Raw genomic sequence first — 17,684 nt, 5'->3', positions numbered from 1 at the left:
ACAAAGAGTGAATGTGAATTTTCTTATAGTTCCAAAGTAACAGCAGCTAAGGAGCGTTTAAGCTATACAAAACGTTCACAGTACTTTAGGGACTTGGTAACCTACGTAGGTTTTCCTAACGTTATTCTTATACTCTTACCTGATAAGTTGAGTTCATCATGTGCACGGGTATGGCATGTGGTAGTGAGTGATGATATGGATTCTTAAGCAAAATTGACAACACTTCCATGCGTGAGGGCTTGGTCTCGCGTCCACCATTCTTCAAAGTACGCTCTAAAGCGCGCTCACAATATGCTGCATACTTGCCCGTTTCCGTCTTAGTATCCGCATTACGCGAGAGATGCAACTTCAAATACCACAAAAGGCGACTCGATTTGGGTACGAACAAAGAGACAGCAAGTGAGAGTAATTGCCAACCTTGGACGAATGAATAGGCAGGTGGATTTGATTTGCAATCGATTATAGGTGGTGGTACAGGCGCCTTTAGATGTATGAAAGAGAAAGAGAGAGAGAGAGAGAGAGTGAGAAAGATAAATATTAGCTCAATCAGCTGATATGTAGTACAATACAACTTTCAAAGAGAACGCTTAAAATGTAAGGAGTAAAGACATGCGCAATTGAAAAACGAAAAACTGATTGATAGGAGTTAACCCTTAGTTAGTTTATGCTTAAAGAAAATTAGCAAATATTTTTTTTATTTTTATATAAATTTCCCCCCATACCTGTAAGGATGTTGGTGAACTGCCATTGGCCTGAGCTGTGCCACCCTGTTGTGTATCACAAGTAAATAGACTCTGCGTGGCGCACAATAGTAGTTGCTGTAAATTTCGATTTACATGTTCGAATACCATTTTTTTTCGAATTTTAATTTTAATATTTAAACGCATATTCGTTATACATTTACGAGCGTGTGACGAGTGCAGGTTAAATTTGGTTGTTGGTTAGTACACATTTTTATTTTATTTTTGATGGGGTTCCGTTATAAATTTTAGGATTTTTTTTTAATTTTTTTGTAGGATTTAATTTATTTGTAAAACAAGAAATAACAAAAGAAAATAAAAAGAGCGGAGAGAACAAGAGAATAAGTTTGTTTGTTGCGTTAAAAATTTTGAATATTTTTTTCAGGGTACATTTCATCTAAATAGCAGGAGTTTTCTTGCAGTGTAGTGGAGTGTTGGTCGGTGTATGTTTTGTGTGTGTGAGTGTTTTTCGTAAAAAATGTATATTCCTAAGAAATGTCACATTTTCACTGAGCGCAGCTATTTTCCAGGCTAAAATCAAAATTTTTTATGATTTTTTCTAGATTCTTGCTTTTAGTATTTTAATTCTATGTTTGCGTGTTTTACCAATAATTAAAAACAGACATTTGCATTACATTCACTAGTGTCAAAAGCGTTTACCGGTTACGGCTAATAATTTTTTTTTGCAGTGTATGAAATGTGTAACTTACTACATAGTACAAACTAAAAAAAAATTTTTTTCTACTAACATTTTAATTAAAATACACATCCGCTATACTCTTAATATGTATTTACATTTTTATAATTTTGTTCGTAGCTAAAAACAGAGTAGGGCAAAATTTTTTCGATAAATGATTTTTTCAATTTGAGTGACGAATAAATTATTTTATTTCTTCATTGGAATAACAAATAATTATGAAAAAAAGTAAGGAAGGCTAAGTTCGGGTGTAACCGAACATTACATACTCAGCTGCCAAATTACAGCTTGCAAAACTTTTAAATTACCTTCTTTTAAAAGTGGGCGGTGCCACTCCCATTGTCATAATTTTACCAATTTACTATTCTGCCTCATAAGGTCAACCCACCTACCAAGTTTCATCGCTTCATCAGTCTTTGGTAACGAATTATCGCACTTTTTCGGTTTTTCGAAATTTTCGATATCGACAAAGTGGGCGTGGTTATAGTCCGATTTCGTTCTTTTAAAATAGCGATCTGAGATGAGTGCCTAGGAACTTACATACCAAATTTCATTAAGATACCTCAAAATTTACTCAAATTATCGTGGTTACAGACAGACAGACGGACGGACGGACATGGCTAAATGAATTTCTTTTTTCGCCCAGATCATTTTGATATATAGAAGTATATATCCATCTCGTATGTTTATGCCGTTACGGGGTACCGTTATGCGAACAAAATTAATACACTAGGTGAGCTCTGCTCAGCTGGGTATAAAAAAGCATTTTTTGCCTCATATTTTAGGTTAGGTTATGTTAAGGTGTGCGTGGGTATTACCCACACTTCCACTCGGAGACATTTTTGTCCATTGTGAGAATCCTCAGTAAGTGCAGTGTGGCGGTACATTTGTTTGACCCCATTACCTCCTAGTGGTCCTCAACGAACCAATTGCTTTCCCTGACGAACCCAAAAAGAAGCGAGACGTCCGCTTTCCCAACCTCTGCCAGGCTGTCGAAGAACCGTGAGCCCAGAAATCTGAGCCTTCTTCTTTGAAGCTCCGGACATCGGCATAGAAGGTGCCTCATATTTTAATGAGTAAATTATGAGTTTTTGAAAATAATTTCAATGGGAAAATTATTATAAAAAATATCTATCAAAAATTTATTTAGGGATTATTTATTCCATGGTATAAATAAAAATTGATTCTAATAATGCCCAACTCTGGCTCAAACTGAAGGATTGCTGACTACAACTAATAATTTAAAATTTTGCTCTCTCTTTTCAAATATGTAGTTATTTTTACACGTTTCTTGGTATTGTAATACATTTACATAGATACATATATTTACAAAATATAAAAAGATATTAAAAAAAAATTGATTCGCCAAAAACCACAAGAAAAAATTTAAACTTAATAAAAATTTATTTTTTTTTTAAATTTACACCTGCGTGCAGAACAATAGCAGTAACAATTCTTAGCAAATTTTATCCACTGCTTTTCTTATTGAAACCTATACAAACCCGTTTCGAAAGGATTTTAGAAAAAATTTCGTAATTTTAAAAAGTTTTTGAAGTTCTTCAGGAGAATTTTAAAATTTAAATTTAGAATCAGCAACAAACTTTTTAATATAGAATTTTATAGTCTAATCAATGGAAGTTCAAACAACACCTACAACATTTAAAACAAATTCTATAATTAAACTGAATTTTGAGAGATTCCTCGCTAGTACTTGATTGATTTAAAAATTTCATACTGGAAATTTTTGAAAACAAACTCTTGAGTATAGATTTATAAATTTTCAAAAAAATTTCGAATTAAAATTTTTTTTACAAGAACGATTTTTAAATTGATTTAGAAAATTTTTCGTTAAAGAACTCACGACATTTTTTTACTAACAAAGAAAATTATCAAATTTGTTTAATTTTATAGGTTGTTATTTTTCTACAAAAAAATACTTTTATATTTATAATGAATGAGTTACATTAAGAGAAAAAAAATACTTAAATTAATTACTAAAACATACGCTAAAGCAAAGTTTGGATTTTTTTTTTAATTTTTTTTAATTTTTAAATTTTAATTTTTTAAACTAGTTTGATTACAAACGTTTTGTGTACCTATGTATGATTTCGTGCCTTACGATGTGGCGAAACATTTTTTAAATAATTTTCTTACTTGTGTTTATGATTATTTTTTAACAAAAAAAAAAATGTATGTGTTTTGGGTGCTCAGGAAAACTTGAATTTTATTTTTTGAGAGAACTAAAAAGAAACTAGAAAATAGTATTCGTCTACTTTTTTGGTAGAGTTTAACAAATGATTGAGTGAGTAAGTGGTTAGTAGGTGAGTGAAAGAATCATACGTACGAACTAGAGATGTTGCGAATGTTTTATTTAGACATTCATGCATGCGAATGCAAATATTGGGTTCGAATGGTCAAACATAAAAAGTTTGCGAGAATATTTCTAATACCAATTTCACATGGAAACTTTTTTGAAATCACATCTTTGTTTAATAAAATAATAATTTTTTTCTTTTCTTCATTAACGAACATCTGTAAGCAGCCGCAAAAAAAATACTATGCTTTTAACCAAAAAAAAAGTAAAATGTAGAAAACTTGACTAATTATTTCCATAAGTCTCTGTGTGAAATTGGCATAACGCATCCTACGCTTTAAATTTGCCAATGCAATATAAGAACTAATGCAGCAGCTATCCATTTGCGTAGGCGTATGCAACATCCCTAATGAAGATTTTCACAATTGAGTATGTACGAATATGTTGTAGACGAAAATGTAGTAAAAATTTACAGCAAATACTTTAAAAATGCTTAAGTATGTAAATATTACATAATGTATGTATGGACACCTGTGTGCACAAAAATAGGAGCAAAAATCAGACATATGGTATCGGTTATTTTTTTTTATTATTAGCTAGCTGGCGGTAGCTGCGCTTTGAACTCGAAATCTCCAACATTAATACTTCATACTGGTGTAAAGCCAGATGCCTCTATCCACCCATCCATATGAATGGCAAGCTGCACGCTTTGTAACTCGCCTCTAAGGAGCAAATTATGTATAACGCAATGAATCGTTTTTTCTTTTGTGAGTCAAAATTTCTATCATATAAGAGCATTCATTCATGTAACGCGGAAACCGGTTTGTCTCGAAACCAAATTTGACAAGGGATGACGGAAAATCGTTCCAATATACATCAATTAGCCACCCTGTCGGAAAATCAGCAGAACAAAATGAGTCAGCATTTATTCATTTCAGTGAGTGTCAGTAAACCTGAATGGCCCTGTGCAATTTTTGGTATTATATAGTCTTGACTGTGAATGCGACGCAAAGTGTCACGGCGTCATACATAAACTGGCCCTAAGTATTGGTTGTACGTTACTATAGCCATCATCCGATGGCAAAGAGCCTGAGCCAGATAAATAATCTTGCATGTAAATGCAACAACAACGATTTGAGCCAGATAAGTCCAGATAGAAGTCTGGTTCAATTTGTGAGCCAGATAATTTGTTAATTACTTGTCTTTAGTTTGGTAACGTTGCCTTTAATAAACCTACTTTTTCAAAAATAGATGTCGCTGCTTAGCCTTTCGCGGTATGAGTTAAATGAAAAACAGCGGCGACATCTGCCTATCACATTTCACGTGTGCGAAAATATCACGACATCTGCTTCTCAAGTCTCTCAATGGTCCAGACATTCCCGTGAGAATTGAGCGTGAGCCGGAGCTGTAAAACTCACTGGATGACTGCATATTCCTACTATGCTACTCTGTGTTTTTCAACCCAAATTCTATGAAATAATTTTTGGTTCGTTCAATGCTTTATACATTTTTTATTGTAATTGATAGTAGAGAAAAACTACAAAATTTGCACTCGGCGATGGTTACTCGTTTTGTCTTTTCTGGCTGGGTGAAAGTTCTTATATTTCTGTAATTTTTAACATTAACATAGTTTCATTATCGTGTACCCAGCAGTTTCTTGTCGGTTCGAAAGGGTTTACAAAATTGTATAATAATTTTTGCTACTATTTTTTTTGCACACAGGTGTCATGTATTTGTTGTACATATGTATGTGCTCTAATATGTGAAAAAAAACTAATAGTATGAACAATTCTAATTAAAATAAACAACGAATGTTCTAATTTTTAAATTCATATACATACTTTAACCTGGACGAAAGGTCCCCGATATCGCGCCATCGATTTTTCGATAGGATTTGGGCCTAGACAAAAAAATTTCCACTACGCATATACAAAAAAATAATTTTCGTGCCTGCAAAAAAAATGGCGAAAAGGTAAATTTTTCGACCAAAACACTCCTCAAAGCCCTAAAAATATTTTTTTTTTTCAAAAAACTGCTATAAAAACGTTAGCGATAACAGTTTTTTCAAAAAAAAAAAACAAAAATATATTTTTAGGGCTTTGAGGAGTGTTTTGGTCGAAAAATTTACCCTTTCACCATATTTTTTTGCAGGCTCGAAAATTATTTTTTTGGATATGCGTAGTGGAACTTTTTTTGTCTAAGTCCAAATCCTATCGAAAAATCGATGGCGCGATATCGGTTAATAAATCGACCCAGTCTAACATACATATATGTACATTAGCGTGGTCCTTATTAATCAATTAAATTATTTCAGCCTCACCACTGCATATAAATTTTTTTCACGATCGAGACTGAACACATTTTTTAAGGATTTTTAAGGACCACCATAACATAGAGTGGTAGCCCCATAAATAGGAAACTTTTTATTTTTAGGTAGTATTCACAGTTGTTTTTATCTTAAAGTGTTTTATTAATTTTTAATGTAAAAAATAGTCTTTCTCTTTGGGAGCAGCTAATATTAAAACTTGACATAAAGAAAAAAATATAGTTGTTTTATAAAATAAATGTTTTTGTTTTATATGCCTATAAATTTTTAAGGTCATGAGTTTGAGTCGAGCCAAAAATTTTAACATCAATTGTGATAACAATGACAACAAATTATTGTTAAAGCGTTGAGCTCGATTCAAACCCCTGATCTTTAAAAAGAAACCGTAAAATATACATACGAACACACATATTTGTACAATAAGATCCATTTCAAAGACAGTTATAGGGGGAAATTTTAGAAAATAAGCTAGGTCATTTGTTTTGTTTTAGATTAACATTACAAATATACTTTTAACTCTTTATGTTTTTATGAATAAGGGGGTTAAACTACACTGTTTCAAGTAAATAGTGAGTGAAATAAACATTTTTCTAATTTGTACAACTACGCGGCATGCAACACTATTTTGTTGTTCTAAAATACAGAGAAAGACTATAAAAAAATATGGTTATAACTAATAATTATGTATGTATGTATGTATAACTAATGTATATAACACTAAAAAGATAAAACTGACTTGCTATACGAAAAGTAACACTTTCAAAATTTTTAAAAAGGAAATCCGGTGTAAAAAAATTTGGAAGTATTACCTTTCGTTTGGTTCACCGAAATGTATAACATACATATATATTAACAAAATTTCAATTATGTGTTTTCAAACCATTTGAAAAAACAAATATTTAAGTTATGTGGGTAACCCTAAATTTTAAAATTTTCCTAAAAGTGTAGCATATTTATAGGGATTTGGCCCATATCACTGTACTAAGAATTAAAAAGAAAACGTAAAATCGTTATCTGCATCCTCGTTATTACTAGGCCCAGTTTTTCAGTGGGAGATTAAATTTCAGTTAAAGTTGCCAGTTTGGCCGATAATAAAAATTTGTACTACTTATATCAGTTAAAAAGGTTAAAGTGTCAAGGTTAAATACTAGTCAACATTTACTGAAATTTAAACTCGCACCGAAAAACCGGCTCTTAATTAATAAAATAATATCTATCTAGATTTATCCACTCACAAACATTTGCTCCTAAAAGTATGCAATATATAAAGTAAATGTCGTTAGGGTTTTGTGAATTTCATGTTATTGTGAATTTTGTTTTTAGTATGTTAGTAATTTGTTTATGCTTTTTACACCAAAAGGTCACCAAATTTTTTTTATTTCTTACTCAGGCAATCGCAAGCTTTTAAAAAGCGCACTTTAAAAACTCAAAATATAAAGCCTGATCATTTTTTACAGTGTAAAACTAAAAAAAAAAAGAAAATTAAACAGCAAAATGCAAATTATAGAAAGAATTAAAAAAAGTTTACAGACTACCAGACGTTATACAATGCTTGCCCATAAGGCAGATGTTGGAAATAACAGTTTATCGTTAATCGTGAAGTGGTTCGATAAAAATCTTTTTTTGCTTAATTGGAGAACCCTCCAGCGGTAAAAACCAATTGTTCAGCTGAGACAGCTGCGCTAACGAAAGCATATCAGGTGCAACATTCGAATCGTCTCAATAGAGGGACCTGCAACTTCATTGCTAGTGTGGGCAAGCTTCTGGGTGAAAACCTACCAACCAATGAGATTGAAGAATCCCTAAATAAGGCCTAGGCCTCCAAATCAATGTTTCGTGTGGGCAATGGAATGCTGATGCTAAAAAAACCTAAATTCTGCAGGAGTGAACTATCTAATGCTGGTATCGGTGTAGTATGGCTCTCAAACTGACTGTGAGAATATTAGTATTTCACACATACAGCAGGAAGAAATAACACAAAACTGCAAGGTAGCAAAGAAACTTCCAAGCGGAAGTGATTACCGCTCAATGCGCACAAAGGCACTACGTTCATGCTCGATTAGTAGTCTAAATTATACTGATCTCATTGTTTCTTCTTCTTCTGGTTGCGATAGGCAATGAACTGCTGGCATGTGTGAGAGTGGAGACCACTGATGTAGTTCACGCCTTTAACCTGTCCCCAGCTAAACAGTAAAAGTCATATAGTCTGATATTCGTCAGAGATGATTTCTTAAGACATCCCTTATAATAGGGCGGCAGTGTGATGTTCGATCTGTTGAAAGTCTTCGATACGTTCTCTACATATCATAGACGGGGCATCATTTAAAAAACTAAGGAGATGGACTAAAAACTACCTGAATGCTCGGAATGTATGTGTGACAATTAGGAAACTAGGCATTCAGAACAATAAGGATTAAATAACTGGTGTCACAGGGAAGTATTTTATACACACAACTGTTTCATTTCTTATGAAGCAGATTCATGTAGGACTTTCGTTCGAAATCTCGTGTAATCTACCAACTAAAAGTTTATGTTGTTGTTGTTGTTGTAGCAATGTTTCGCCCCACCTAATAGCTGCGACCGATCACAAATTGTCATCAATATCTTCTAACGGGAGTCCAAGGAAACTTTCTGTTTCGACAGGGGTGGACCATAATGAAAGGGGTGTTAGAGGCGTTGGTTCCACGTTACAATTAAAGAGATGGTTGGTGTCATGTGGGGACACATTGCAAGCGGGGTATACATTTTGTATGTCGGGGTTGATTCTCGATATGTAAGAGTATAACCTGTTACAGTATCCAGAACGCTTCATACGGCTGAGTTCTTAGGTGCCGTATTTCCTCAAAATGCTTACGGAGATGACTCGTTAAGTCCCTAGGCGGTGCTGGCTCAGTACTCAGATGTCTGTTGGGATGCCCAGGTTTCTGGGTATTCAACAGGAACTGTTTGGTTAGTATCTCATTTCTCTCCCTGATGGGGATTATTCTCGCCTCACTATGAAGATGGTGTTCTGGGGACATAAGAAGACAGCCCGTGGCGGTTCTGAGCGCAGTATTTTGGCAGGCCTGTAGCTTCTTCCAGTGGGTAGTTTTTAGGCTTGGCGACCATATAGGGGACGCGTAGCACTCAAACGGCTGGCCAATTGGGGTGTAGGGCAGTCGGTAGCGTAGTGCTATCGACGTGGATGTTCAAAATGGTCGACATGGTTGTAAATAGGGTCGCGGATGATTTAGTCGGTGATAATGCCAGGTTTCGCGTGGCGAAAAAACTAGAGAGATCAGGGAGGTAGCCGTTTATTCTGTTGCAAAGCTCATCGATCTTTGGGCCCGGGCCTGTGGCCATTACTGTGCAGTCATCGGCGTAAGAAACGATAGTAACTCCTTCTGGTGGCGAAGGTAGTTTTGATATGTAAAAATTAAACAAAAGTGGGGATAGGACACCACCCTGAGGCACCCCTTGTTTAATTCTTCTTGGCTTTGATATTGCGTTTCTGAATTTCACCGATGCCTGCCGACTACCCAGATAATTTGCGGTCCACCTTTTAAGACATGGGGAAAGGGTAGACTCTTCCAAGTCTTGCAGTAACGTGCCATGGTTGACCGTATCAAAAGCTTTTGATAGGCCTAGCGCTACGAGTACTGTTCTATGGTGAGGCTTCTGATTTAAACCACAATTTATCTGGGTGCTAATGGCATTTAGCGCGGTGGGAGTGCTATGGAGTTTTCTAAAGCCATGCTGATGACAGGCTAGCTGCAAATTTGCTTTGAAGTGGGGGAGCAAAAAATAGCTTCAAGCGTCTTCGCTACTGGCGATAGGAAAGATACCGGGCGATATGACTCTCCTATGTTAGCTGGATTCCCAGGCTTTAGTAGCGGGACCACCTTGGCCATTTTCCATTTTTCGGGTATGACTAAGGTGGAAAGAGACACGTTGAAGACATGTGCTAAATATTTGAAACCCTCTTTCCCTAGGCTTTTAAGCATCGGCATGGCTATGCCGTCTGGGCCCACTGCTTTGGATGGTTTAGCATGACCGATGGCATCCTCAACCTCTTTGGCGGTGATGGTAATTGGTGACGCGCTGAACTAATGTTTACGTGCGTGTCTGTTGGCCCTCCGTCTATTTTTGACCGTAGAATGCATTATGTATTGTCGGCAGAAAGCGCTCGCGTATTTTTTCGCATCCGACAGCACTTTGTCGCCAAAGGCGATAGAAACTTTGTCACTGTGCCTAGACGGATTCGATAGGGACTTTACAGTGGACCAAAGTTTACCTACACCGGCAGAGGTTACAACCGCTTAGGTGCTCCTCCCATTTCGCACGCTTGTGTTCATCCACAAGCAATCTGATGCGTTGGTTTATATCCTTTATTTGGGGGTCGCGAAGATCACGCTGTCTTATAAGGTCACGTTCTCTCGCTAAACTTGCGGCATCTGCCGGGAAGTGGGGCCGAATTTCGGGAATTCTACCGGCGGGAATGAAACGAGCCGAGGCGGATTCAATGACCTTGCGGAAAGCACGCTCTCCTTGCCAGGCATCAGTTGGGATAGGGAGGGCAGCAAAGCGGTTGTCTGTAAAGGATTTGTATTCGTCCCACTTTCCTTTTTTAAAGTTAATGAAAGTGCGTTTTTCTGCGACGATGAAGTCGGCGGGACGCTCGAGTGAAATAAGTATAGGCAGGTGGTCGGATGCCAATGTTACCATCGGGTGCCAGTTGACGCAGTTTACGAGTTCTGCGCTCACGATTGAAATATCCGGCGAACTGTCACAGCTTCCTACCGTACGTGTGGGGGCGTCTCCGTTTATAGTGCAGAACGTCGTTTCTTCTATTTGATTCGATAACATCTCACCCCTACTGTCCACCCGCAAGTTTCAATGCCATAGATCGTGATGGGCATTGAAATCGCATAAGATAATGCGATTATTTCCAGTGAGTACGCCGCTGATATCAAGGCGGTATCCACTGGGGCAACAGGTGAAATGAGGGATGTAGATGTTGATGATTTCTAGATTTGCATCGCCCGACCGGATAGATAATCCTTGACGTTCCAAGACACTGTCCCTGCGGTCGATGTCGGGATCAAATATATGATATTGCACAATGTGGTGTATGATAAACGCGAGGCCGCCTCCATTTCCGCTCTCGCGATATTTTCTGTGGACATTATACCCAAAACAGGTATACAATGCAGATCTTGCTGTGAGTTCAGAATTCTGAAGTGCATAGGGGGAGAGGTCGTCACTCTGGGAGTAAGTGACGGGTGACTACGCCTGGGTTGTGGAAGGCCAGAACGCGGTTGCTGTTGAGGCCCTGGGACTAGACGTCCTTGGGTAGGCATTGGGGTACCCGGTGTATTTGGGTATGCGGCTTGGCAACATGGCGCAATGAAAGCCGTCGGGGGGTTGCCGTCGCGGAGACCAGAACATCTAGGAAAGTGGCACCGTCCATGGCAGGAGCTGCATTGGGCGGATGTCGCAAACGTATATATTCTGTGCTGGCAAACCGTGCAAAGGGAGGTAGGGACTAAGAGTCTGTTTCCCTGACCTACACAATTGCTGCCGGAAAAGAGGGGGAAGAAGACGGGGGCAGGGGCTGATGCTCGGCGTTGCTCCCGACTCTACTACGGAGATTGTAGGTATGAGTGAGAGCAGCCGTGTGAGTTGGTGGCGCCGTGGGGCTCGAGCAACAGCGGGTACTTGTTGTGGCTTGTTGAGCAGCGGGGCTGCTGGAAGGTAGCGGGGGGGGGGTGCTAAGGCGCAGTCTACGGGACGTCCTAGGACGTGGACAGCAAGGAGCCACAAAAGATATATAGAAGTTACGTGGACGTCTGGATTTGGGGTCTAGCCCAGAACAACCTGTCCGATGCAACCATCCCTTACACGAGACACACTGACAAGAGTAAGACCGTTCTAAAAAGATTCTTTTCCGGCAGATGCAGCAAAACCATTTCTCAGGATCGGGGTCAGGAGACGGACCCGGATTGGGTTCGATACCTTCCCGGAGCAAGAGAATATGGAGCAGTCCCGCTGCCAGGAGCTGCTGGGAGGATGACAATTTGTGGGAGTGACGCAACAAATTAAATGGGGTTACACTGAAATGGCAGTCCCTGGTCGGGAAAAATCCCGAGTCGCTCCGGTACATAGAACCGACGGCCTAAAAGCTTATTCTTTCGCTTGGCATAAGATTCTGTACAATTAACGTTCAGGTTTTTTTCAAGGATGAACCGAGCCTTCGAGCTATTCCTTGAGCAATACTCCATATGTAGTCAATCCTGAAAGGCGGAGTTGCGTGTTTACTTCCAGCGGGACATTTTCGGGCTCCAACGGACAGCAAGTATACGGATAATAGCTCCAATTGGCTTAGTGCATTAAAGGTCTATGGGTAGAAGTTGCCTTCTGGAACAAAATATATGGAAGAACCCGCCCGGTAATAGAAAACTATTTTAAAAATGTAATTAAAAAAATTATACAAATAACAAAAAAAAAAAAAAACTACCGATCTACTTTACTATTTAGTGCACTGGTTTTAGTTCAATTGGGTTAGTAGAATCGACAAATCACTAAAACTATTTGAATCTATACAAACAAATCAACAACAAATTCATGAAACTAATACAAAAACACAACAGGGAACTAAATATGAAAAGCTTTTGCAACTAAAAAAAACTTACGCGCGTTTGCTTGCCCAGTTTCTTGTTTACCTGGACGCCGACACTCAATTTTTGACCCGTGTGCCGTGATGTTTGCTTAACTAAAATACCAATCATTTCCGTTTGTAATTCGGGCATGTCCAGGCAGTGTTGTAAAGCGTTTTGTGCCAACACGACATGATAATCGATGCCGGGTTGATTAACAGCGACCGACATAAATAACTGAATACTCTGTTGAGAGAGCGAGAGAGAGTAGAGAGCGTTCATTTCAAGGAAGCGTGAAATAGGATAAAATCTTTAGAGCTAAACTTAAAGCTTACCTTAAATAATTTAATAGCTTCTGGTTGCATGGCTTCCGTGTGCAGCGAGGTAAGTGGTGATGTGATGGCGTCTTTGGTATGTAATAAAATTGGATGCCGCCATAGAACACAATCTGGAAGAGATTGAAAATATAAAGTTTAAGAAAGTCTTATTATAGTTGTTGTTCAATCAAACCCACACGAAAGACCTGTTCTACTAAATTCAAAACTCTAACCCTCAAAACTTATAGTCTCAAAGTAGCTTTCCATGGAAAAGGCTGCAGGACTGAGGGATTTCGGGATGTAAGTACACATGGCGAAAAAGAGTCTGAAGGCTGCTATTCTGAGAGACAGCTGCTTGAAAACTGATTATAAGTAAAGCAAAATTTATAAGCCCGTAATGTCCTCATTAGCCCGAACTAATGACATATGTGCTCTGGAAACTACTAGGTACTGTTACCAGTATTCACCTTTCCACTGCAGTAAAAAAGTCATTGCAGTGATACGGCTCCGGTCTGAAACAAAAATCATGTATACTCGGATTCCATTACAATTTGGTTAAATATGCGTTTTATTGTTGTTATTTTCAGTGGTATCTCCAACAGACAAGTTTTAAGGTCTCGGATTTGAGATGAAGTAGGACCCCCATTGCAGTTTGACCCTTAATAAACCTTGCTTGGTTTGGTATATTCTCCGCCTACTTCCTCAAACATTTCTTTTGGGTCCGTTCTCCTTCGAGAACAAACCAATATAAATACCGTTGGATATTATTTCCATGCTGTTGAAACATTAAACTTTAAAAGCCGTGCAGCTCAAGCTTACTTTCCTCCAATCAATGCAACCCCCTACCGCTTCAATTCCCACTAAATCAGTAGACGGTTGTTGTCAGTGCGTTGTGTCAAATGCCCTAAGCACCACCCAAATCTCCTAATCTTTTTATGCCCAGCACATTTCTTAAGCTTTCACGAAAACAAGCAAATACTCACTGGGATCTCCATCAGTCTCCATAAGTTTTTGAACGAGTTGCTCATATTGAGTGCCCGCATTTGGACCACCACCCGAAACTACAGTTAAATGGTATAGCCAATTATCACGTTCCTGTTTGCCGGGTAGTATAAGGTATGTAGGACCTTGATGTGCTGGATAAATGGCTACTGTCAAACGTGCTTGACTTTGTGTAGGATCTTCACGCTCCTCCGAATCAGAGTCCGAAACGTGTTCAACCTCTTCGACACGAGCATCGCGCATATTTATTTGACCGAGTGGATTCTGTGCGTAAGGAGGGCATGAATTAGTTACCAAAGACAATGATCTAAAAGTAAAATTTGGCTTACCGTTTCACCCGGCGCTTTGAAGTACAGGAACATTTTACCCAACAGCACACACCAACACTTTTTCGCATGACCATTCTTCACTTTGGTTACCCAACCTTGTATGGTGGGTTTCTGATCTTCACGACTCAGCAGCAGCTTTGTGGCATTACGTTTTTGCACATTCTGCAGCACGCGTATCCAATCATCCATTGTCGCATTCGAATCAGCTGTGAGGTAGTAGACCTTCTTGCCCGTATCAATCTCAAAAGTGGAAGCACCTTCAGCGCGATTTATGCGACACGCCTCATCTAACATTATTTGACCTTGTGGCTTACGATTAACGTCATGTTGGCTCTTCCAATAGGTTAAGGTACCATTCTTTAAAACGAACCAACGTTTACGCCATGTTTTCAACTTGCCGCCAAGTTTGGCGAGATGCCCCACCTGTAGTAAGCGGAGGAGCGCGCTTTAAAAAAGAGTGAACTGTATTAAGTGTGAGTGTATGACTTACTTTCTCCAATGATTCAATCTTCTTACTTGGCGAATCCACATACGATTGACGCATTAACAACGAGGGCATGGATGCGTCCATGCATGTGGATTCGGAAACTGCATCTGGTGGTAAAGCATAATCATCCGATAGGCCTGATTCAAATGAAATATCTGAAATTACTGTTCCACGTATGTGGGGAAGACGTAGATGATTGTTGGTGGTGTTGTTGTTGTTGTGAATAGGTAATGGTAATGTTTGTGTATTGGAATATGTACCCATGACATGTGCTTTATTGGTGTTGTTGTATGAGTGCATTGTATTGTAATGATTGTTGTGTTTGTTATTGGTATTGGTGATTTGTGTAGAGGAGAGGTGCGTTTGGTGACCTTCGTGAGAGAAATGTTTTCGACCAAAAAAGATTGGAAGGAAAGGAATGCCAAATTATTAAAGTTTGATATTTTTACGGAGAGGGTTAATGAGAGAGGAAAATTTAATGGGCGCATATAAAAAGTAAATTATTAGAAAATTCCATTTAGTAAAATATTTTTTTAATTGATAAGAAGGTTTCAAGGAGTTTGAAGGAAACGTGGAAGCGAAGTCAATTAATAACTACTGAGATGCGGAAAAAATAAAGAGAGTTAAACTGTAGGCATACTACATAGAGAGGGAGTTTGGAAACGTTTCTTGAAGGGATTGTGAGAACGGCGAGTCTTATGAACTATACGTGAGAATAGCCAATGAGTTTGAGATTTCATTGAGTAACTAAAGAAACCTACAGCTTTTCCAACACTGCTTAAGACCTTTTGCTAAGAAGGACAACTATTATTTGGTGATGGACGGAGTGAACATTTTTAGGAATTTTAGCCTTAGTGGACGACTAAAAAACCGCCATACTCTAACTGTGATCTCACGGAACTTTTTTATAGAACCCTGTGTAGTGACTCAAATATGCGTATAGGTACATACATAAGCATATTCAAAATAGCATCTATAAGAGTATAAGTACTCTGAGTGAATCAAAATTATGGCTGAAATGCTTTACCGGAAACCTTACGACTGCATAAAAACATTCCGGCAATCTAACTGCTGCCTAACAATCGGCTGAATCTTCATTACCCTAACAAAAACCCTGCAGGGAAAAGTTGACTTATCGCGTTTCGCTCCGGTACTATTATATAAAAAAAAGGCGGGAAGTTTACACGTAGCTGGCCTTAGCGTTGACTATTTAACACCATATAGCTGTTATGGTGGTAGACCTGTGATGAGTCACGGTGGGGGAATCCAGACATTCATTTGTGGACTTTGAGAAAGCTGTGTGAATTTTGTACGTCGTTGAGTTGGGAATAATTTCGAAAGGTATCATTTCAGTTTTTTGCTCCTTCAGGGCAACTGAAATGGTGAATAAGGATGCACAACTAGGATGACTCTTAAGTGGTAATTTACATCATTTGCGTCACTGGAGATCTTTCTGGTATTGGGTCCGTTTTAATCAGTTCAATTTTAATTTTGTGACAGTTGCTATAAATTTCGTGAAGGGGAAAGGATTTACTGAACATTTGTCTCCACAGGATTAATACATTCTGCCCCTTCCAAGAAGTTTATTTTCTTTTAAAGCACGGGATATGGCTTACAGCTTTCTGTGTATCATCTACTGTATATATTGCAGAACTATTAGATGTAGGACGTTGATGTGGTCCCACGCCAAAATGTTTCACTCTGAAAGTTTCAATGTTGCGGAAACTTTCTCTCCCTCCGCTCTAGATTATGGGACCATGCAAAATGCCCAGTGAAGCTGTAGAGGCACCTGACGAATATAAAGCAAAGAGATTATAAAGAGAACATCATACGAATACTTTATCAACAAAATGAGAAGCAATATGGAACAATGAAGCAGTCCCATGACCTTGCGAACGTGGAGTTTCATGAGGCAAACTTCAGTTTAATTCTTCAGTAAATAGGACTGCAACGGTCGGATGCTATTTTAACGATAGCAAACAGCGCTTTTGTTTGCGGGAGTGATACCTAAGACGGTATTCTTACAAAATGCTGCTGGAGCGAACTATTTCGGCTCTCGAACTGTCGAATTGCCACAACAACCTTAATCAGGATATTTATAGTGAGAACTGAGAGGCGCCATAACCGTTATACACATCGTCCTTTGTTGAGACTAGAAATGAGAGTGCTATGGATATGGATTTTGCGGAAAATGTAAACATGGAAGCAAATACAATCTGAGCTCTGTGTTTAGGTTGGGAAAAGTTCTATTGGGCCCTCATATTTTTGTGGCTTTCAATGACCTAAAGTATGATATAGAGTTGAAAAAGGCTGTCTCAGACGAAATTACATCAATATTACTTTGGGGTCGAGCACAAATAAAGTCACGAGGCGAAGTAAAGCGGTCAGTGCATGGGCTACGTTGCTTGCTACAAAAGAAATTGGGAAAGAGCATTGGAAGCGTTGCCGGATAGGATGCATGACTCCGGTTATTCCAGGTGCCAGAATTCACTGTGATGGGTATGCCCAAAGCCCGCTTTCGAGTCAATAGACTTCAATAATGTACGCGGTATTGCAAGATTTGAAATAAAATAGAAAAATTAGCAGTTTCGAAACAGATAAAACTAACTAGTGCACCTTTTGTACTTTTCTGTGTTTATTCATTAAAAATACAAATATTATATCACGTTGCCTTTCTCAATTCAATAGCACAATTAAACTGTTCAAATATCTAAAATAATCACAAGCAAATGTTGTTTTCAAAGCAGCCAAATGTTTTCTTTGTGCCCATTTCCTGAAATCTAGAAGTTTCTACTTATTATTTATACAATCGACTAATGTATAAATACCGCCCTCAA

At 38.2% G+C, this 17,684-nt stretch overlaps 1 protein-coding gene across 16 annotated transcripts in view; it reads right to left on the bottom strand.

Annotated features, from left to right (window-relative positions):
• LOC137249035 (uncharacterized protein CG43867) overlaps positions 1 to 17,684 on the bottom strand; it is a 404,529-nt gene that overhangs the window by 10,767 nt on the left and 376,078 nt on the right. For 6 of the 16 annotated variants that reach the window (XM_067780130.1, XM_067780129.1, XM_067780127.1 and 3 more), the window contains 7 exons: positions 14,851 to 15,218; positions 14,361 to 14,783; positions 14,013 to 14,295; positions 13,048 to 13,160; positions 12,749 to 12,958; positions 723 to 818; positions 140 to 481 (listed from right to left, as the gene is read on the bottom strand). In XM_067780130.1, coding sequence (XP_067636231.1) covers positions 140 to 481; positions 723 to 818; positions 12,749 to 12,958; positions 13,048 to 13,160; positions 14,013 to 14,295; positions 14,361 to 14,783; positions 14,851 to 15,218 — 1,835 coding nt within the window. The remainder of the gene's footprint in view (positions 1 to 139; positions 482 to 722; positions 819 to 12,748; positions 12,959 to 13,047; positions 13,161 to 14,012; positions 14,296 to 14,360; positions 14,784 to 14,850; positions 15,219 to 17,684) is intronic. The other 10 variants (XM_067780136.1, XM_067780142.1, XM_067780139.1 and 7 more) reach the window with 8 other exon arrangements.

This window comes from Eurosta solidaginis, chromosome 4, assembly GCF_040869045.1.
Source record: "Eurosta solidaginis isolate ZX-2024a chromosome 4, ASM4086904v1, whole genome shotgun sequence".
Classification (NCBI taxonomy): Eukaryota; Metazoa; Arthropoda; class Insecta; order Diptera; family Tephritidae; genus Eurosta; species Eurosta solidaginis.
Note: the sequence above shows the minus strand (reverse complement) of the source record. Positions and strands in the feature narration are given on the sequence as shown.